Here is a 24,492-nt window from a genome sequence, read left to right on the forward strand (position 1 = left end):
ATCCTTTGTGACCAGGGAATCATTCTTTTCTCACACAATTCCAATTCATACATTATTATTACATGTGAATGGGAATAGAATTCATCCCTTTTTTCGGGGGGGGGGGGGGGTAGGGTTTCTCTCTATTCCTTATTATTGCACTGAACTATATAAGGGGGGTTGATATCACAAGGTTTCGATGGTGAATTGAATGTATTGAGATACGGATTAGATTCATTATTCTCTTGCAATTCAATTCAAGTTGTTAATGTATATAGATGAAACCATAGAAATGTGCTATAAGTTTAGGAGAAAAAAGGAAGAAAGCAACAAAAAAAATAATTAGCGCAATTTTTCACAATACAGGAATTTTCCCATCTCATTTTCCTCTTCCTACTTCTACATAGAATTCTTGTTAGGATCCAACAATCTCACATTCATTTTGGAAGGGAGTATTATATACATAGTATCATTGATTCAGATGGAAAATTCCACTTGGAGATTCATTAAAATTATTCCATTCTCCCTGTACTTTTCCGCCCATTCGGAAATTATGATGTCAGAAGAAGACGAAAAAAAAAGAAGGGTGAAATATGAGAAACCTCTTTCATGAAGGGAAAAGATTGTATTTTTTTTGGTGGAAGAATGAAGAATAATATCTGAGCTTTAGCTTCATACACTGAAAGAGATAAAACCGTAGATTAAATAATTAATAGTATACATCGAGAACACAGAAAAGAATATTTCGTACAATTGTTCGCAAATGTTTGTAAATTCCCACTGGGGACTCACGAAATTCTCGTAAATCGTATAATCCACAAGAAGTTTCGTAAAAGTTTGTGTTTTTCCCACAATCATTTTTCGTAACATGATCACTTGACGGGCACATTTATTCTTTTACAAACAATTGTTCGTAGATTTTTGTTCATCTGGCAAAAATTAAGGAGGAAAGACAAAATTTTAGGAATATTTTTCACTATGTTTACGAACATTTTACAAAAAAAAAATTGTTGGAGTACAAGAAAATGTTCCTCAAAATGATTATGTTACGAATAATGTTTGTAGAAAAAGTACAAATCTTTACGAACTCATAAGTTCCCAATAGGAATTCACAAACATTTACGAAAAATTTTACGAAATATTTTTTTTTCTGTGCAGGTAAAGTCCTTATTTTTCTATAAAATTTTAATTCCACACACCTTAAAGGCCTTAGAGTAATGAAACGAATGATTTTTTTAGAACTTGTGTTAAAAATAATATAGAGATTTAAAAATTTGTGTGGTTTTAGAATACGGTGACCACTGGGTAAAATGGAAAAGTAAAGTGCTAAAAAAAATTTTCATTTTTCATTGGAATGAGCCCAAACAGAAGTAGATTTTGGTTCTCAAATAGTGTCTTGGATAAAAGGTAAATGGAACTCTATTTGCACAAAAAGTCGTTGATGTGCTAAGAATTCAAATTCAATTTCGAATTTTCGTACTAAATTAACGAAAAAAAGGGAAAATTTATTAAATATTGCACTAAAAAGTCTGCAAAAGAGTTACTCGGTGATTATGGAGTGATTAAGTACTTAAGCCACCTTGCAAAAGTGTCAAGAAGTAAGAATGTCTAATTTTCGGCTTTTCAAATAGATCTTTAAATTTTTCAAGATCTACTTGTGAATGAAAAGAGCACAGTTCGTAAATGTTTGTAAAAAAAATCTTTATGAAGACTTCAGTCGTTTAAAAAGGCCCTTTCTCGTATATCAAATGAAACGCTTCGACCAAAATGACCTATCTTATATGCTTTTCCTCCTTAAATAGCCTATTCTTGCTCTGAGCATCTCATATATGAAACAAACTGCAAAGACGTGGTGTAAGTGCTTGTAATTTGGGACAGCTTGTAATTTCAGATTACTTTAAGAGTAAAGTTCAACATTAGACATAAATTAATTTAAATTTGTTTTTTCTGAGTATTTAATGAATAATAACACTAACTGTATTCAATAAATCATAAGGGAACTTTCAGGACTCCCTTGGGACGTCCCACGGTACCTTACCATTAACAGAAGAAAGAATTTCTTGTTGGTAAGTTGGGTTCTTCAAATGAACAAGAATGGAGATCCCATGTTGCTACTTAACAAACAATGATTTTTTTTAAGTTTAAACAATTCAAAAAAAAATTACAATATATTTCTCAATTGATAAGCGTTCTAAGATTTTCAAAAATCAATAACTTTATTAAAAGGGGCTTTACTTCCACCGAAACGCGGTGATCCCTAGAGTCCAGTCGAAATTTTCAGTTAGAGACTGACAGGAGAGGAGACCTTGTTTTGCTCCTTTATCAGAACAGCCTGGCAAGTACTCTAATGACCTCTAACATACTAGGGAAATTTATGTCTATATTTCACCGTTTTGTTCTACTTGTAGGCAATTTGCTTCAACACGGACATAATTTCTCTAGTATGTAGAAGCCTTCGAAGAATATTCTGATTTATTTTAACATTACCCCTGTAAGGACGAATGGGACACCGGTATCCTAAAAATAAAACCTAATTTTTCAGACTATTTGGACGCCGAAATAACTTTCTATGTCAAAAAAATTGTTTGTGGGACACCTTTGTCCCACTTGTCCTTAAAGGGTTAATGCTACAGTAAACTGAGCAGTAGGGAAAGGATTTTCAATTCCGTACATATTCTGACTACAAACATTTCATATTTTTTCCCATGTTCCTTTGATGAATCCGACCTATTTTTTTCAGAAAATATGTGACTTAAGACCGGCTTTTAAAATATGTTCGAAGCTAGAATATGTGCGAAGCCTGAAAGCTTCCCTCTATAGAGATCAATATGATTAAAAGTTTCATAGATTATGGCTACACGAAGGTTAAAATCATCCATTTCAAAATTTGAAATAAAAATCGTAGAAATTCAAACGGCTACTTTTTTAATCTACCCCATCCTCCCCTATATGAATTTCTTTCAATTCATCCCAACTTCAGAAGATCGTGCATTTGACGTAGATTAAATGTTCCAAGAACATAAAATGGTTTTGTGTTCCTTATCCATAGAGAATTGTTGGAAAGAAAACTGAATAAGAGAAGAAATTCTTACGAATTTTCTGTAAATAATATAAAAAGGAAAATGCTCTTCCACCACCATGGGACTATTATGTATTGTATGGTTGAAAAATTGAAACTGTCGCCGTCACACTTAAAATTGTTACAATTTTATACCCTTATACATTTTAAGTTATATTTTTCATGGAGAAAATTTCTCTCCCTTGGCGTCAATTTAAATGACAGACATCAGAAATAGAACAAAAGGATCCTCTCCCTTTACCATCCCAGTCCTAAACCCAACCCCCTGGAAAAGAAGAACCTTCATGTGTGATTGAGAGAAGGAAATTTTGTTGAGACACTCCCTGGGTGATAAAAAAGAACTTTAGATAAAAATGGGAAAAGAGAAAGAATATGCCATTTACTTTGTGACTTTCCCAGTGATGAACTTGAAGTTTGTCTAAGGGACTTTTTGGGAAATATCCCTCCCATTGCTTTCCATCCACATTGTTCACCTAATACTATAGATATGAATTTATTTCACACAAAACTCTACGATATTTTTGACTTTGGGTTGTCTTAAAGTCAAACACAAGAACAAGATTTATGGTGCAATTTCGAGTTGGAAATGTTTGTTTTGTTGGTGAGAAAACAGCAAGGAAATCGCATAAAAATGCACTATCAAGGATTTTTCAATGGTGTTTTGTGAAGGTAGGAAAACCTCTTTTAGGAGGGGAAAATGGGTCAGGCAGTAATGAAGCCAAATTTCCTCGTAAAGGAATTGCAATTTCATTTTTATAAGAAAAGCTTCTTTTAGAAATTCAGAACAGTCAAGATAATTCTTCAAGAAACTCTACAAAATGAAGAAAAACTCTTTTTTTTGTGAGATAAAAGAATAGAAAATTTTTCAGATTTTCAAATGCAATAGAAGCTTTTTATTCCCGAAAAGTACCACTCGTAGATTTTCCATGTGAAAGATGACGGTGAAAAATTGAAAGTTTAACAAAGCTTTCTTTGCCCATATGAAGTCCTATGCTACAAAATTGAATGCATAATTCTATCGTATACAAAATACTCTTATTGAACTCCTCGTTGTACGGAAAATTCTTGGATGTACGGAAATATAAAGGGAAATTTTGCGGAATTTTCATTGAAAAGTTGTATGTAGAATAAAATTATAAAATGGATCTGTAGGGGAATTCTGCAACACTTTGGCAATGCCATATGACAAATTGCATTCGAATCTCAGTAGAGATTTTTCGAAAATGCGATTCTGTAGTCGTGACATTGTCATTTCAGCTCACGTCAAATTGCCAGAAATCACTTATTTGAGATCTCTGGCAATTCAAATGACAATAAACTAAAAGTCACAAAAAAAGTCCTTGTTATTATTAATAAATTCTCAAAATAAATATTAATAAGTGTATCGAGTTTATTTGAGCAAAATCGCATTATAGGGTAAAGTGGTCTGGCTTTGAATGCGGCAGACTATGAATGTTTCAATTTTTCTCTTATTTCCCAAAGTTAAATTCCATTTTGTTAATCGAAGTTAATAGAACATAATAGAACATAATTTCGGGACGTCATTTTCTGTGTTTGCGCATAGGTTTTCTGATTAATTAATAAATAAGCCTAATAAATCAGCTGTTACTGTGCATACCAGCCATAGTTAATAGTATTAACTACACAGAAAAAAATATGTTGTAAAATTGTTCGTAAATGTTTGTGAAGTCCTATGGCAGATTTACGAAATGCTCGTGAATCGTATAACCCACAAACAAGTTCGTAAAATTTTGTACTTTTTTCACAAATATTGTTAGTAAAATGATCATTTGACGAACATTTTTTGTACTTTTACAAATATTTGTTCGTAAATGTTCGTATACACAAAAACATATTCGTAAAATTTTGTCATTTGTTCGTATTTGTTCGTAAATTTTTGCCAGACAAACAAAAATTTACGAACAAATGACAAAATTTTACGAACATTTTTTGTGTGTTTACGCACATTCACGAACAAATGTTTGTAAAAGTACAAAAAATGCTCGTCAAGTGATCATGTTACGAACAATGTATGTGTAAAAAGTACAAACTCTTACGAACTTGTTTGTGGGTTATAAGGTAAGAGAAGTATATATCGGCCATGTACCTTGTATCGGCCAGCTTGCAGAAGATATCGGCCACCAAGATAAAAATGAATATTTAAAAATTACTAACTACATTTTACCAATTATCTAATATAAAATATATTACGTTTGTTCATATATCATCTTCTGAATTAAGTTTTTCGTCGACTTTTTAACAAAATATAATTATTCATCTAATTAATTGAATCACTGTGTCAGAGTCTTAATCAAAAAGTAGCCATTTCTCAAATTCTTATGATTTTATACTAGAATTTCAGTGACACAAAATAAGGAATTATACCTTATTTAAATTATTTACGAAAATGTCTGAATAAAAAAAATACTACTCAATTATTCTACTTTTAGTATCAGAACACTTTTTAATTGTCTCGCTACGCATAATTAGAATTAATTTGTTAATTGAGAGGAAGTACGTTTTGTTCCAAGTACAGAGCTCACCAGCCATTTTTCATCGCATTTCGATGTCATTTTCGCGAGCAGTTGAGGTTATGTCGGTAATGTTTTTGTTGTGAAAAAGGATTTCCTCAGTGTGAATTTCGCATTTTATCAATGTTAAACATCTTGAAGGAGGTCTTTTAGAAACTGCAATATCAGAGAAAAGATTGAAAAATGTGCTGGATGTCATGACGGCACGAGAATCTTCTTGAAAATGACTGCAAAGTATGGAGTGCCCAGAATGATCCTGAATGATAAACTTTCCGGAAGGCATTCAAAAGGGAAATCACTGGTAAGCTTGTACTACGTAAACTTGTGAACCGGAGGATCGTGAATCAAGCCGAAACTGGATTTCTTATCCTTAAGTCCGAGCTCCAGGATTGGATCAAAAATATGGTGAAAATGAGAAGATGCAGACAACCTTCACCAAAAATCTCCCTGGAAAGTGCTAAAAAGTGGTCCTGATGGTTGGGTTCTGGTAAGGGGTGGATGTCAGAGAGTGTTTCTTCGAGTACAACGTAATCAATTAGAAAAATATTCAAATTTATGATATTTTTTTGGGTTTATTTTCCGGACGATGATGCCTGCTACACTCCTGGCCGATATCTTCCTCATCTGCTTTTATATGGCCGATGCAATATGCGCAGTGCATGATTGCAATTTTACCATTTTTTTTAACTAATTTCTCTAAATAGTAAGAAATCAAATGTTGATATATAGATAAATGTAATACTGGAGTTCCAATTGGCATATTTTAGAATGTCAAAAACTGGTTTAGATCATTTATTTTAAGCGAATTATGGAGTATTTTTCTTAACTGGCCGATACATACTTCCCTTACCTTATGATACACGAGCATTTCGTAAGTCTTCCATAGGATTTCACAAACATTTACGAACAATTTTACAAAATATTTTTATTCTGTGTATAGTTCATAAAATAGAATTTTTGTTTTGAGAAATAAAGGCTGCCGCATTCAAAGGCAGACAACTTTCTCCTAATTAATTTTTTTTAATCAAAAATTTAATTTGTTTTTCGTTTTTGATTATTGGAAAACCGAACTAGTATTATATAGAACTCGTTCTTTATAATATCCCAACGACTAAAAGCATTGAAAATATTCTGGAAAGAAATTACCGAGAGCTTTCATCCACTCAACATCGAGCTTTCAATAGAAAGTTCTGCAATTTTAAAAATTCTCAAAATCCAAACGAATTCCATGAAAAGGAATATATATTTAGACGGGAAAATTTAGCCAAGAGGATCATTTGAGAAGTATGGAATATTTCACTCTTGAGTTCAGTCATTTTATTTTGCAAAAAAAAAACATGTAAAGTCTAGTGGAGAGCTTTCTTTCATCAAAGCCTCATCAGAAAGCTATGTATGTCCAAATGAGTTCATGTGACACATTTGTGCTGCTTTTTGTGTTTTTAGTAAAAAAAAATCTGTAATTCCCTCTCTCGCATTTTTGAATATATCTTTTCCCTCGTTTATGGTACACACAAAAGCACAAGAGCTTTTCATCCCCATATTACTCACAATGGTCTTATTTCAATTTTTACCCACAGTAACATCCCCAGAGCACATGGAGTTGCAAAACTAATGTATAAATGTATGCTGCCTAAAGTGTGGGTGGTCTTGAAGTGGATGAATGTTGGGAGCAATGGAATATGCTGAGGTACCGCGTGCTTTTTCTATTACAAGCCCCCCTTTCTCCAAAAGGAAAAAAAAGAAGAAGGAATGAGTTTGGGGGTGGTTTGGAATAGAAAGAGAGTGAAGCCCAATGCACATGAATCTTAAGCAATATACTACATATGCACTCCCACTGAGTTTAAAAGTAAAGGAGAGCACTATGAAGGGTGAAGAATACATTTGCATACAAGAAGTACGTGGAGCAATGGCCGTTTGAAAATGCACTGGATGTTCGAGAAAATTTGAATGTCAGCAACTTTTTTGCACTCCCAACTTTCCTTACCCTTCTCCGCAATCTTGCATCACCCTTCGTCGTTTTCTTATACAGCCAACGAGGCAAATTAAGGAGGCGACAGGGATGCACAGCATAAGAAAAGGGTTGAATGGGTTAAGACGAAAAGAATGTTCTTACACTCAGGAAAAAGCTCCGAAGTTGCAAGCTTTGCAATTGGTTTGAAAAAATCGTGGTATTGAAATTATCCTTGCAAACACACCATTTCGAATTACGGCAGAATCACATTGACAATAAAATACTCACCGTAGCCTCAAAGTATTTCGTTAATTTGCGCGTTTTCATTGAAATTCTTACGCAAATTTTGCATTACCGTATTACCTTATCTCATACTCGGTGGCACTAGGTGAAAATAATATAAGAAAATTGAAGAAATAAAACGAAAATTCCATAAACGGTGTTTTTTGCTCACCGTTTATCACATTTTCGTTTTATTTCTTCAATTTTCTTATATTATTTCCACCTAGTGCCACCGAGTATGAGATGAGGTAATACGGTAATCGAGAATTTGCGTAAGAATTGCAATGAAAATTCGTAAATTAACGAAATACGGTGAGCATTTTACTCTCAATGTGATTCTGTCCTTAAAAGCTTCCTACTAAACTTTAGCCCTATGCAAACTTTGTCTTTATCTTATTGTATTGTATTGTATTGTATTGTATTTATTTTTCCATTATCATTGACAATATTTGGCCTTGTTCAACCTTTCATACCTTGCGGCCATCGCCGTCTTAGTGTTGGTTACCAACCTCCAGGGTGAAAACGATGGAAAACCCCTTCACAGGTTGTATATTGTCAGGTTTACACTTTTACATTTTTGTATTGAATCCTGAGTTTGTCCATGAGTGCCTAAGTCTATGATAAGAATAGAGGCCTAGCTATACTAGCTGTTGGCCATAAGAATACAGCAAGATATCACAACATACATAGAAACCAAGACCGTGAATGAAGTACTCTAACGTGTCCGACAAAATAAAACAAAATAAGATAAAACAAACCCAAAAAGAGAACAACAAACGAAGGTCAGAAAATCAAATCAGATCAAATCAGTATCGGATCACAGTGATGGAACACACACGCGCCACCGCCCAACCAAGCAGTATAAATTTACTATTATATATTTACTACGCATATCGCGACATCATCATGCGGGATGCAGCCTCTACACCGTTCAGCCCGAGCCACAGCCTCAGATCACCTCTAGTTAAGGGCCTAACAACAAACGAAAGATTATTGATGATTAAAGGTCCACGATAATTAAGAGACCTTTTGAAGATCTCTCGTCGTGGCATGGGAACAGTCAACATATTTTGACCTCTTTGTTCTCTAGCTCTTGGAAAAAATATAGCCCGTCCACAATATTTGAAGTAGAGATCAGTAACCCTATAAACATAGAGACTAATAAGCGGAAGAATACTCCAGTGCGCGAATAACTCCCTGGTATGGGCCCTCCTTCCCTTCCGTGACAATTTCCCTTTCCCTTTCCCTTTGTATCTCGCCGCATACAATTTCCCTTTCCGAAAGCTGCGTTTATTTATGTTCGAATATTTTAATATTCAAATCATTTTAAATCAGATATTTTGTTGTATTTCAAAAGATGGTTATTTCTCATTTTAAATTTTTAAAGGAAAAGAAGGAGGAAAAAAAATCCTATATGTCCTAATATTGTCCATAAACATTGTAGACCTGACGAAGGAGACAACCAATCTCCGAAACGTCGTAGCAGGAGGAAATAGAGAAGTTTTCAAAAAGGTCTATATCGTGTTTCTTGACTCAAAATTATCCACAAAAGACCGAGAATACAATTCAATACTTAATATAGATTGTAATTTGGGTATAAATTTTGGTATTAAAGCAACCCTCGTTTAACATTTCTGGTAACACTCAATTTTCTCTGAGTGTTTAAAAAGTGCAACTCTGAAATTGGAACGAAGCGAAGGTTTTTGAGACACTTGAGAATGGAGAGTAGTTAGAAAGAATTAAAGTTGATTTTTTCATCTGATAAAACATCCATTCAAGATTGAAAGCATCAGGATTAAGGGATGCTTTTTGCAATAATGGTTTTTATTAATCCATAGCACATAGTGCTAATTTTGCACAAAAGCTGATTAAATATTTAAGTAAAATCTTCAAAAGTACCTCTAAATCTAAAGCTTCGTCAGTAGTGTTCGAAAATCTCACTTGAGAGATAATGGACTTTTACATTTATATTGGATAATGACATCCTGGAAATTAAATTATGCTCCCACACAGAATTATTCAAAAAAAGTCCCAATTAGTATCTCTTCCTTTTTTTTAAATTTTCTAACAAATCCAATAAATTTACGGGTAAATAATTAGTATATTTTTACATGTTACACAAAGGAAATGCACATTTCAATTTGATTGATGTATCATATAGCAAAGTCAATCTAGCTTTATAGGTGCACAGCTCAAATCAGAAAAATTCACAAAGGTATCAAACGCACATCCAAACCCCTTTGTACACCAAAAATTAATTTAACATTCGTGTTCAGGTAAACTTTTCAAACATGTTGCAATTTATCTAAAGGGGGTTGCAGGCTTGAAATGAATTAAAAAAAAAATAAAATAAAAAATAAACCAACCCAGAGAATGCTTCCAGTGTATAAAATATTGATAGTTTTAATGTGTTATGGGTGGGGTGGAAAAATATTTATTTAATTATACATACTGTACACTGTGAGACTCTAAAAGTGTTGCATGTCTTATTAAATTTTCCAATTTTCAACTCTCTCTCCACCCTATCCTCCACCTCCAATTCACTTTATTGCTTGGTTATTTTTTTCCACTTGTTTTTTTTTTACTAGTTTTTTTTATATATACACCGTGCACTTTTAGCGTATCGCTTGGAACTAAAGTGCCTGATTCTACAGAGAGAAAGGGTAAATTATATTGCAATAAAAGTCACGAATACGTCTAATTCCCCATCCTTCCTTTACCACCCTCTTGCATATTTTTTTCATAAGCTTCAGCACTATCAAGCATTCATGCCGTCAATTAATAATTACAAAATTATGTGACTTTGAACTGTATAATTTAGTGTGCAGAGTGAGTAAACTGGTTGGGAGAAATGACCATGGTTCATTGACTTAAATTTTCTAATGTTTATAAAATGAAAATCGGTATATTATAATTTTTTTTAACGGCTATTAAACTTGTGTCACATAAGAAAAAGTAATGAATCATAAAATTTGTTCTTATTTTGTTATACTCTCCTTTGGCAAAAGTTTCATTTGATAGTCACAAGTAGATTTTGATTCTCCAACTTAAAGATAAATAGAATTCTATTTGCACAAAATGCCGTTGATGCTCGAAAATTCAAACGCAATTTCGAATTTTCAAACTAAAATTTTCGAAAAAGGTAGGGAAAATTTATGGAACATTACACTGACGAGAAGGCAAAGAGTTAATCAGTGAGTTTGAAGGGGTTTAGCAATGGAGGAGAAATATTAAGCGTCACTCATTATTTTCCCTGCTCGAACGACTTTTTTTCAACTTTTGACACGGTTAGAGATATCGATTTCCGGTCTTCCACGAACCCCCCCCCCCCGATAAGTCAATATTATCAACAAAGACAGTCTTTATCTTTTTCCCTCACTCCCCTCCTGCCTCTCCAATGACCTGTTTTTTTTGTCAAAAACGTTTCGTACGATTTCTTTCATTTTCGAATATATTTGCGAATATATTCGTGATTATTCTGCACACAAAATTTCAAGAGAAACAAGTGAACCTTTAAAAGGATCAAATATGATCCATTTTTTTTGAAACGGATCAATTTGACCCTTTTATTTTTACCAGTGTAAGTTCGAAAACCATTTCGATGTCGAATTTTCGAAGATTTTTATTTTATTTTATTTAAAAAATCGAACTATCTTTGAAACCGTGCGTCTCTTAGAGGCATAATAACAATAACAGAGGCATAATAAAATTTATGCGTTCACCGCCATCTTAGCATTTGTGCCCAACCTACTTCGGAGCCAAACGGTGGACATGCTCGTTCTCAGGTTGCATAAGCTTCGGGAGGAGACAGTACAATATAATTAAAAAATAAAAGAAAAATAAAATTAAAGATCAAAGTTTAACCACTTTGGATACTATATTCTTCAATCGATTTCCTTAAATTTGGATTTTTTTGGAAGATATTGAAATTTAGAACGTGACTGCATTGAACTTAATCGGTCGTGTCGTGAATCGATAATATGCCCGGAAATGATTTACCTTTCTCGGACTAATTTTTTATTTGTTCGTAGGCTTTAATCGGTAGCCTTTCCGTACAGAAGTAGATCTTGAAAAATTCGAAAATTTATTTGATGTTAAATCCTGTTCGAATTTCGAAGTGCTCAAGTGTCAAAATGTGACGGTCTTCAGATTGTTGTGAGGAAAAAAACAGAACGACGACGCTTACTGTTCTTGTCCCATTATTAAATCACTCCATAATCACTGAGTAACTCTTTTGCCAGCTTTTTAGTGTGATGTTTGATAAATTTTCCCCACCTTGTTCGAAAATTTAGTATAAAAATTCGAAATTGAATTTGAATTCTTCGAACTTCAACGACTTTTTGTGCAAATAGAGTTCCATTTACCTTTTATCCAAGACACTATTTGAGAACCAAAATCTACTTGTGTTTACACCCAGTAAAGTGGTATGTTCCTAAAACGCATGCGAAAAGATAATACACATATAGCTTGTTCTCGTGAGTCTGAGCACTAGACAAAGCTGGGACGCTTTGCCATCTTGTTTTTTTTTCACAACAAAGTGAAGACTGACACATTTTAGTAGTGGAGAACTTCGAAATTCGAACAGGAAGCACTTCAGCGATTTCAGCTAACTTGCGGAAGTATAAGAAATAAAAATGTATTTTTTCTGGCTTTTCAAATCGATCTTCGAATTTTTTTAGACTCTACTTGTACATAGTACGATTTTCTGTTGATAGTCGCAGTTTGTTTACCTAAAAGTGTCTCGGCTAAAATCTAAATCGCAATGAATTTATTTAAGATTATTTCAAGTCCAGGCTTGCTTGATGCGTTATGCTTTTGCCTTTTCTCTTTTTTCTTAGCCACATATTTTTCTCTTAGCCACACACTTGTAAGAGGGTTGAAGCCTATTTTGTTGTTGGTTTTATCAAATAAATTCAAATTGAAAATTGAGTTTGACGAAAAATCGTTGAAATTCGAATATTTAAAATTGAATCTTGAGGTTTATTGGTCCGGAACATCTTTTATACCAGGAAAATTTGATAAAGTAAAAATTCACTTCTCTTTCTACCTAAAAAGATTTCCATAAGTCTGTCTAACTCTCTCGATCGCAAAATTGGACTGAACTAATTTTAATTTGTTGTGATGTTTAAAATAAGAAGAAGACTGCGAAAAAGTAGGATAGATTTATGCAAGCAATTTGAGAAAGAAAAGGATGTGAATTTCGGTTTCATGAAATTTTCCGTGTATCGGAGCCTTTAAAAAAACAAATTAGATTAGTGATTGATAAACATGTTAATTCAAACCCTTTCCAATCCTGATTCAGTGAGGGTTTCAGGCAATATCACATGAATAAATCATAATTTTATCTTTTATAATATTTTCAAGACAAAAACACCAATTAGTCCAAAGTTAAACAATTGAATTTGTACAAGAAACTGGAATATTGAGAAATAACGTAGTGCCATCCTAAAGTAGAAATAATGTATAATTTCTATTTAATTAGTTGGAGGTAAAATCCATTGAGAGAATGCGATAAAGTTTTCCCATGAAAACTTTACTCCTCTTTAGTAATTAATTGGAAAGTTTTTGTACTACACTGTATGTCGCCTAAATACCTTTCTCTAAAAGGGTTTATGCATTCTTCACTAACTCCTATATTTGGGAAGATAATTTGGGAAAGGAAAAGACACTTAATTGATATTTACCTTAATAAATCGCTTCGCTTTAGTGAGAAGACCTAGTGTTGTGTGTCGTGAGGCGTCTGCCCCCAAAGGTACCATGTCTTTTAATCTCTCCAAACAATTTCTTAGATGCGCCCTCCTGCAAATAACAAACAATATAAATATAACATTAATCATTGACATTTAAAATCAATAGTAATTTTACTAACACACACACCCTTCACTGCTTTATTATGTGACATGGAGGATACATTAGAGAGCTTTTTCACCACCTCACCCATCCACCCCCCCCCCCATTTTCCAACTCAAGCCAGCTGGTTATGTGTTCTAAACCCTTAGAATAATGGTTTTGCAGGAGCGAAAGAGAGTGAGTAGAATGGAAAATATTGCACAAGGTATTACATTGAGGATCTCGCTATTCAATTTAACTTCCATTAAATTCTATTTGTATTTTAGACTTGATGATGATGGCTGATGGAGTGGGTGGAAATACCTTGTTTGACGGTGCCAGCTTCAATTGATACCATTCCTCAATTTTCCCCACTAAATCCCCATATTCACTACACTCAGATAAAAGATCTGAGAGTGTGAGAGGTGAAACTGAGGAGTGAATTTTCGCACGAATAATTTTTCAAATTGACAAAATATAAGTTTTTGGCAATAAAATATTGTATGAATGTAATATCAACACTCGCTAGGGCTAGGAGTTGGTGTTCAAGTAACACTTTAAAGCATTAAATTAAGCTCTGATGACAATCTCTCTCAGAACTCGGAATTATCAAGATGGTACTTAATTCATTTTCAGGATATAAACCTGAATTTTCATACAACAACTCTGACAGTGTAAATCCAGGGTTAGAAATAGGTGTTAAAACTAACACCGACTTGTGCATATTTCATGATTGATTTATTCTCACTGCAACAATCCCCCTTTTCACCATCACAATATACATTTTCCTTCACTCGTTTTGCCCTTTTCAATAATAATAAATGCTTCACTTTCACCCTCTACCCCCATCCACTTAGCACCCCCTATTTCCAAGAGCCCCCAATCACACACAGAAAGTGCTACATGTGAAAACATTCAGATTTACTGAATATTTTCCCTACCAAACACTTACAACACCCTCTTTTCAGGTTGATTTTCCCTTCTTTTTTTTACCAGAAAACCATCAACTCCATCTAATCATTTTCCACTCTTTCACCACCCAAGTTACCCCCCCAACCCCACGGAATTTTGTGCTGAACCCGTAAAAGTCCGAGCACCGCAGTGAAAGTGCTATTGAAGCACACTAATAACATCACTTCCCATAAAATAACTATTTAAGTTGAGCTCCAAAAGCTCCAATTAATTTTTTTTTCTGCTGTACGATCTCACTCAAACTCCGACATTCCCTTCGTGACCATGTCATAAAATTTCCTGGCCATTATTTTAACACCCCTACACCAAATACTGCGGAAAGTGTTCGGGAAATATATTCCTGTGAAAAGTAGGAACGATAATGGTAAAGAGAATTGTCAAAAAAAAGTACACGTGGATTAAAATGGATGGATAAATGGGAAAGAGGCGTTTCTGATTGTAATGCCCCTTGCAGATCTCAGTCTTAATACATTAGTTTTAATGGGAAATTTTGGTTGTAAAAAAATGACAAAGTTTTTATGGATAATCCATACATACATCCACGGAAAAATCTGCATTTTCAGTGGACAGATCGCAGGACATTGCGTAGGAGCAGTGTATGACAATTTGCCGTAAGCATTTATGATAGTGATGTTGGAATTGATGAACACAAGCTAAGCCCCCTCTATTGCTTCCTAGTCCCTAGGAAAGGAATTCCAAAGAATGATACCCTGAACAGAGAAAGAATTGCGAAAATTGTTACTGGCTGAACTGGGTCCAATCCATGAACTACATGCTCCACAATGTATCGGGGCCTACCGGTGCAAAGAAGCTGAGAAATAAAATCCACCAAACGAACTTGAGGATGGGAGAATGGTGGTAGGGTAAGATGGGATAATGTGGAATCATGTCTAATTCGGAACTTACGGATTTCCTAACAGTTTAGATGACAAAAGAAAAAGCCAACGAATAAGAACTCTCGAATGTAACGTTTTGTACTTCTTTGTGGCTTTCCTCTTCTCTTTAACTATATGAATCACTGAGACAGTCTCAAAATTCCAAAATAGATATTATTCCGAATTACCCTTTCGTACCTTAGACCGAGAACGGAATCAGCAAGAGCAGAAACATGATCATTATTTGTGGAGAAGTCTGGTTTCCCTGAGAGTAAGGACCTGAACACGTAAATAAAACCTTACGACAGACCTCAGATGATCTGATCATTAGTGTCTCAGTAGTAGGGTGCCTATCTCTCTTATGAATGACTTAAGCTTGGCTCCTCCAGAGATTGAGAACCAAACCATTGTTCAAGGCTCAAATAGAACTCTTCTCAGGATCATCATTTACAGCTTCGAATATGAATAGAGAAGTGAGATGGATCACTAGCAAATTTGAACACCTGTGCTAAGTTATTGATGAAGAAAGAGCAGAAGATTAAACTCAGAATAAAGCCTTGAGGATCCCCGTTAGTAAGATCAAGCGAAGTAGGGGAATTCTGTAATTTTCGTGGCATTGTCATGCGTCAGTTTGAAACCTGATAATGCCATTCGAGTTTTTTTGTCATATCATATGAGTTCGAAAATGCAATTCATTGATTTTTAATGAAATCCCTTTACTTGATGATTTTATGAAAATACAGTACGTCTTGGTTGATTTGTTTAACAAAATTCATTGTCATTTGAATTGCAAGAAATCTCAAATATGTGACTTCTGACAATGCCACGTGAGCTCAAATGGCAATGTCGCGGCTACAGAATCGCGTTTTCGAAAAAGCTCTCCTAAGGCTCGAACCCAATTTGTCATATGGCATTGCCAGAGCTTTACGGAATTCCCCTCCAGATCTGAGAACTTGAGATCGAGTGACGAGTAGGAGAATTCTTTAACAATATGACAAATTTTCGTGGTAAATTCGAGAACAGGATAACACTAAATGTCAGTGAGCATCGAATGGACATTGCAAGGGACTTTATAAAGCTCTTAATAACTGATATAAATCTGATTTTTCATTAATATTTCCGAATTTACCACTTAAATTTGTCATGTGACATTGTCATACTGTTGCAGAATTCTACTACAAGAAGAGACCAAGCAAACAGAAACCTCTGAAAACCAAACAAGTCACAAAATTTCGGACAGAGTCAGACTGTTAAAAGCATTGGAAAAATTTAAAGTGACCAGAATTTTGAACATGGCTCTGCCCAAGGACAATCAAATCACATGATTGATCTTGAATAAAGTCGAAATAATACAATGCAACCCTTAGAAAATCACACTGATATTCCCAAAGAAGATTTACTGACATCTAATTAACATGTTCTCATATTGGCTTCGTTCTGTAATAATCTGTAGAAGAAACAAAGCCACTCCAAAGGCATGTCAAACTGATTCGAAAATCTACCGGAAGACTAAAGTGCAAGTTCACGTACTCGACGATTTAGCGCTAATTGTTCTGCCATTTCGAATTACGGTATTCTTGACACTTAAATCGTCAACAATGTCAACGACAGTCTCTAGACATTTGCTACAAAAAGTGAATTTTTGTGCAGTTTTGTGAAAATTCAGAATGGTAGAACGTTCTAAATTGCAATTTCAATGAAAATAAATATCTTTTTGATGAACTTGCTCACGGGTGTGTAACTCGTTGGTTTAAACGTTCGAACTTCCAACGGTTTTTTTTAGGTAATTTTTCTCTGATATACCTTCTAATTGGTACAGAATAAACTTCAACCGGTGAAGATTCTCAAATCGGGAAGGTTATTACTCAACGAGAGAACTGTGTCCTATGTTTCACACAAAGCAGTGTTCATATTTTTATTTATTTTACATTTATTAATTTCACTATATTCTTTAATTTGTTTTGTGAATAAATAAGAAATAGAGACATCCCACTATTTTCTTAATTTTTTATTACTTATTTTTAATTTTTTATATTCTTGTTCTTAAAATTGAAGTAGAGATACAGAGATTTCTAGCCTATTTCTATTTGATGTTCCAAATAAATTTTGTCAAACGAAAGTCATCTCCACTGAAGTATATTTTAAAATAAAAAAAAACATCTAAGCATATACTTCAATCGAGATGAAAAGCAGCATCGAGAAATAGTAATAATAGGTACATCGATATCCGTCGAGTTAACTTAATTCGGCAAAAGATTTATTGCAATTCTTAAGCTTTTCTCAGTGTTGTTACTAAAACGTAAGCTTGGTTGATTATTTCAAGACATTTACATGATTGAAGTAGCCCTGTATCCGTATTCCGAATTCCTTATCCCCTGTATCTGACTGACCTTTTGTTGATAAGAAAAGTAGTACCAAGAGAAACCTAGCTAGACCTAGTCAGCTTGAATATGGTTTCATCACCATTTTCAACCGCTTATCCCTCTTGAAGTCGCGGGCAAGATCCTGAATTTAATTCAGTTATCTTGTTCTAGGTCTGCCTCGAGGTCGACGTCTTCTCATAATACCTTGCATAGCTTTTCTGGGAAATTTTTTGAATATAGTTTATAAGTTTATATAGTTTATAGGCGGTTATATAGTTTATAGGCGGCTTATCCAAAGCTTTTTAGCGTCTTAGACTGTTTTTGATTTTCCTTTTATTTGTTAATTTTGCTTTTTCTTTTGTAAATTCCTTTTTGATGACGCAGATGGCTCATACAACCTGAGAAGGAGTTTTCCACCGTTTTTACTCTGGAGGTTGGTCACCAACACTAAGACGGCGGTGGCCGCTACTACTCAAATATGAAATTCTTTAAACTCTGTATTTCTGAAATATGCTTTCAAGAGCACTAGCTCAAAAGCAGTCATATATATAATAATAATAAAGGTTAAGCACATGAGTGTTTACGAGAAAAAACAATTTCAACTTCACGTGGTTAGCAGTTATCATAAACTGCCTAACCCTTCCCTATCCCAAAATTGAGATATTATGCACTATTTCCTTTCAGAGTTCAAGTAATAAAACATATTTAATTGACAAGGTTTTGTTCTCTTTAAAATTCACTTGGCTCAAAACACTCAAAACACTTCCCATCAAATTAAAATTCCAACTTCATATTTCAAAAGCTGAAGGGAGGAACGGTTGAAGCCAAAGTGAGAAATATGTAGTTTTTGGCTGATGAAAAAAAAATCCCTTCCAGCAAAATGCGGAAGACAATTAATCACGAATACTGCCCAAATAGCCGAAATCTTGATTTGTTGAGTGCTAACGTTGGAAAATTAAGCAATATTCTTCAATGGTACGTGCCAAGTTTTCACTCTCACACTCTATTTCATTTTTCAAATCCAAAAGTATATCCTGACGTTTCTTTGGATTTTATAAGACATAATACTCCATTCTATGAAATAAACTGAATTGCATGTATATCTAAAAAGAAAAGCTCCTTAGATAGGAGGGAAGGAAATAAGAAAAAAAGGAAAAACTACCCCACCACCCAACAATTTAAGACAGTTTTGGCTCCTTAGCAAGAGATAAATAAAAATTAGCCCTTCGTCTCAACCCTCCCTATGCAACAACATCGTTTTCTGGTATTGTGCAGAGCACGCAAAGTTAACCACACATCGTGATTTCACACACACCGAATGAGAAAAAAAGAGGAAAATCCGAAGGAAATTCTTTTCCTTTTCATTCCCTTTGGCCACGTTCCAAGCCAACAGACAGAGAGTCCTTGCTTTCCTTTTGGGAAAAAAAACGGGCAAAGGGCAGAGTTGAATGAAAAATTCCACGAGAGAATGATTTTCCACCCCATTCATATAGCCCTTGCCTTTTAGAAGGGGAAAAGATGGATTCACGAAGTGAATTTTCTTTTAGACGACACTTGATTGAAGCTTCTCAGTCTCAAGGCTTCAATTTCAACTCTATGCTACGTGTCTCCTTTTCTATTTAAATACTCACATTTTGTGACATAGAGACATGGGAGAATAAAGGAGACTACATATATATGTGAAAATGCGGAAAATGGAAAGACCTCTAACCATCTTCCCATTCTCTTGTCACTGAATGCACTGAACCCTATAAAAATTTTTGTTTGTTCAGCATTGATGGCATAGAAAATCGCGCAACCAAAAAACCAGATATAGACTGTAATATTTTCTTGAGCGAAAATTCATACATCATACAAGAAAGGGGGTGGAAAATTCACCACAAATTCCTCCACAAATCATACACATTGACTGAAGTTTCAGTAAATCAAACAAATCAAAAAGAACAATTTCATTGAGGCTCCTTCCCTTAAGGAATGGTAGATTCAGCATTGACAATCACGTCATGGAGACAAAATTTGGAAATTCATGCTGAAACGAATACCAATTTTCAGGTTATGTCATAGCAGTTATGAAATTCAACTCAGATATGATACTAATGATATTGCACATCTCCTTCCTAGGGTCCACCGCCCTCTGACGGCGAAACAACAAACATGTGTATAATGTACAGTGGACTCTCGCTCAATCGTCTCTTTTTCAATCGGGCGCAAAATTTCGTAGACAATTTTTACGTTTGTTTTTAAAGCAAATTTGTTCGAATTCACTCTAGTTCCTCTTATTTTATCGTGATTCTTTATATTTGTATTGTATTGTATTTATTCTTCATCATGATTGTGACATTTCCAACCTTCCCTGCGGCCATCGCCGTCTTAGCTTTGGTGACCAACCTCAAGAGCCAAAACGATGGAAAAACTCTATCACGGGTTGTATAAGCCAAAGTAACATTATTTGTTTACAGATCTTTCATTAAATAAGAACCATTGAATAAGAATGTCAGGGAATGTCAGGAAATGTCCACTCAATCCAGAGACAAGGCCAGGCTGTGGCAGCCGTTTGGCATGGAGGGTAAAAAAAATTATAATAAAAATATTAATGATAATAACAAATTAATGAAGAACGAACCACGAAGGGAAAAAACCAAAAAAAAAAAAAAAGAAACACAGCAGAGAGAGAATTTGAGCGCTTTTTATGGAATTTACAATAATTTTGATGCCAAAATCTCTCGATAATTTGCATGATATTTTGCCCCATATGCCCGATTGAGAGAGAGTCTACTGTATACATTGTTTCGGATTTGGTCACAGGTTACGATTGCAGGGGAAACTAAACGAAAAAGTTTAACTTCAAATCAGAAAACACTGTTGTGCAGATTATGGAATCGTACTACAGAGAGGAGTGACAAGTTGCGCCAGTAAGATAGATTCAGCAAGTCTTCTTTCACTCAAAAAATTCCATCTTTGAATGGGGGTACCTTTAAAATAGGATTTTTTTCTCCTATACAAGCCTTATCGTAATGTAATTTACTTTTTCAATTGGTTTGCGTAGCTATCATAGTAAGGTCCAATTCTATGTATTTTAAAATAGGATAACAGACCGTATTTCAAAAGTGACTCACTTTCCCCTGTAGAGCTATAGCCTCCCCCTATAACTCTATAATTCAGGCGAGAATACACGAAATTTGGAATATAACTTCTGAAGCTGGAAGGATGAGAATCGAAGTAAATCTGAAGCTTGAGCAGAAGTACTACACGCCTCAAAACCCGCAGAAGACGCGGAGCTCGCAGCCGGCGATGAGTGAAGCCCTGTAATGTGTACGGAATCGAAAAGACAGAACAAGTCTGTCTGTCAGCTATCTCCAGACCAGGTGCAAGATCGCTGGAAACCCTAGGTGGTACCAGATACATTGTCAGAACGAATCTGCCTGATCAGAAAACTACCACAGAGCGAGACAATCTGTGAGGGAAGCCAGAGGTGCTCCCGGAGACGGAGTGCATAACTCTACTTGAAACACTTGATATTCGCGCAACAGAAGAGGGTTACAGAGAACTCAGGAGACACATGAGGCACCGTGTACGACGACAGAAATCCCCCAGTCCCTTCTCCGTGAGAGAAAAGTATTTGGAAAGTCGGAGGAAAGGACCGGATCCCTGAAGGGACCAAACTCAGAGATTAGGTACCTCCCACCGTTTCAGGCAACGAGATCACGCCAGAAACTCTTCATACACTGAGAAAAAAACGGGGTTGCGATTAACTTTTTTTCCTCATAACTTTAACACTTTTTAGGTGCAAAATTATATTAACATTTTTCGATGTTAATTTTACACATTTTAAAGGTAAAATTAACATGAAAAAGGGTAACTTTAACCCCTATTACACCAAAAAAGCATAATATTTACAACAATTTCTGATCAATATTGCAGGGTAAAATTAACATTTCCGGAATGTTATTTTAAATTTTTCGGATTTCTCTCAGTGATAGGGATTCAACATTCATGTGATAGAGAGAAAGATAGAGTAGAACAGGAATCACCCAGAGGTTTAAATCTACTGCACGCAGAGAAATTATGCTCTAGATTCAATCGCAAAATGGGATAATTTTGGGATTGAAAAGGCTCCAATACCATTTTGCGATTGAATTCAATCCCATTTTGTGATTGAATTTTAGAGCATATTGTGATTGATTTTATCCCATTTTTGCGATAGATTTTTCGAAAATATTGTGATAGATTTGATCGCATTTTGGGATTGATTCTATCCCATTGTGAGATTGAAATGGCTCCAATCACATTTGGTGATTGAATCCATCCCATTATGCGATTGAATTTTCGAAAATATTTCGAATAGATTTATCCCACAATGCGATCAATTTTATACCATAATGCGATCAAATATATCGCATCATGGGATTGATTTTATCGCATTTTCAGATTGATTCTATCGCATTTTGGGATTGTTTTTATCCCATTTTGGGATTGTTTTTATTCCAAAATGCTATTGAATCTATCCCAAAATGTGATTGATTTTATCACATCGTGAGATTGATTCTATCGCATTATGGGATTGTTTTTATCGCATTATGGGATTGTTTTTTATCACATTATGGTATTGTTTTTATCCCATTATGGGATTGTTTTTATCGCATTATGGGATTGTTTTTTTCCCATTTTGGGATTGTTTTTATCGCATAATGGAATTGTTTTTATCCCATTTTGGGATTGTTTTTATTCCAAAATGCTATTGAATCTATCCCAAAATGTGATTGATTTTATCACATCGTGAGATTGATTCTATCGCATTATGGGATTGTTTTTATCGCATCTTGGGATTGTTTTTATCGCATTATGGTATTGTTTTTATCCCATTATGGGATTGTTTTTTATCACATTATGGGATTGTTTTTATCCCATTTTAAGATTGTTTTTATCGTATTCTGGGATTGTTTTTAAGGTATTCCGATATATATTTTATCCCATTTTGGTATTGATTTCATCCCATTTTGCTATTGATTTCTGCTATGTTCATCCAGTCAGGCATTCACATTTTTTCGCTCCGGCCAGGATTCGATCTCACAACTTCTTGGCATATCTCCACTTTTGGGTCGACGATCTTACCAATTGCGCCACCAGACGACTTGAATTTCATTGACTCCCAGGGCTAATAGTTTCTAATTTTATTTTATTTAATTGATTTTTAGAAATCCACATTTTAGGAACAAATGGGATTGTTTTCATCGCATTTTGAGATGGAATTTTAGAAACCAATGCGATTGAATTTATCCCATAATGTGATTGATTTTTGGAAATCCACAATTTAGGAACAAATGGGATTGTTTTCACCCCATCTTGAGATTGACTTTATCGCACTATGCGATTGAATCTATCCCACAATGCGATTGTTTGTATTGCATTTTAGGGTTACTTTTTATCGCATTATAGGATTGTTTTTATTCCACAATGTGATTGAATCTATCCTACAATGCGATTGTTTTTATCGCATTTTGGGATTGTTTTTATCACATTATGGGATTGAATCCATCCCACAATGCGATTATTTTTATCGCATTTTGGGATTGTTTTTATCGCATTTTGGGATTGTTTTTATCACATTTTGGGATTGTTTTCATCACATTATGGGATTGAATCTATCCCATAATGCGATTATTTTTATCGCATTTTGGGATTGTTTTTATCGCATTTTGGGATTGTTTTTATCACATTATGGGATTGAATCTATCCCACAATGCGATTATTTTTATCGCATTTTGGGGTTGTTTTTATCGCATTTTGGGATTGTTTTTATCGCATTTTGGGATTGTTTTTATCACATTATGGGATTGAATCCATCCCACAATGCGATTATTTTTATCGCATTTTGGGATTGTTTTTATCGCATTTTGGGATTGTTTTTATCACATTATGGGATTGAATCCATCCCACAATGCGATTATTTTTATCGCATTTTGGGATTGTTTTTATCGCATTTTGGGATTGTTTTTATCACATTTTGGGATTGTTTTCATCACATTATGGGATTGAATCTATCCCATAATGCGATTATTTTTATCGCATTTTGGGATTGTTTTTATCGCATTTTGGGATTGTTTTTATCACATTATGGGATTGAATCTATCCCACAATGCGATTATTTTTATCGCATTTTGGGGTTGTTTTTATCGCATTTTGGGATTGTTTTTATCGCATTTTGGGATTGTTTTTATCACATTATGGGATTGAATCCATCCCACAATGCGATTATTTTTATCGCATTTTGGGATTGTTTTTATCGCATTTTGGGATTGTTTTTATCACATTATGGGATTGAATCTATCCCACAATGCGATTATTTTTATCGCATTTTGGGGTTGTTTTTATCGCATTTTGGGATTGTTTTTATCGCATTTTGGGATTGTTTTTATCACATTATGGGATTGAATCCATCCCACAATGCGATTATTTTTATCGCATTTTGGGATTGTTTTTATCGCATTTTGGGATTGTTTTTATCACATTATGGGATTGAATCTATCCCACAATGCGATTATTTTTATCGCATTTTGGAATTGTTTTTATCGCATTTTGGGATTGTTTTTATCACATTATATGATTGAATCTATCCCATAATGCGATTGTT

At 34.4% G+C, this 24,492-nt stretch overlaps 1 protein-coding gene across 1 annotated transcript in view; it reads right to left on the minus strand.

Moving 5' to 3' along the window:
* The window catches only part of LOC129807892 (max dimerization protein 1-like), a 410,647-nt gene that overhangs the window by 74,706 nt on the left and 311,449 nt on the right, over window positions 1-24,492 (minus strand). The window contains exon 4 of the mRNA XM_055857491.1: window positions 13,507-13,621. Coding sequence (XP_055713466.1) covers window positions 13,507-13,621 — 115 coding nt within the window. The remainder of the gene's footprint in view (window positions 1-13,506; window positions 13,622-24,492) is intronic.

This window comes from Phlebotomus papatasi, chromosome 3 (genome assembly GCF_024763615.1).
Source record: "Phlebotomus papatasi isolate M1 chromosome 3, Ppap_2.1, whole genome shotgun sequence".
In the NCBI taxonomy this organism is placed as follows: domain Eukaryota; kingdom Metazoa; phylum Arthropoda; class Insecta; order Diptera; family Psychodidae; genus Phlebotomus; species Phlebotomus papatasi.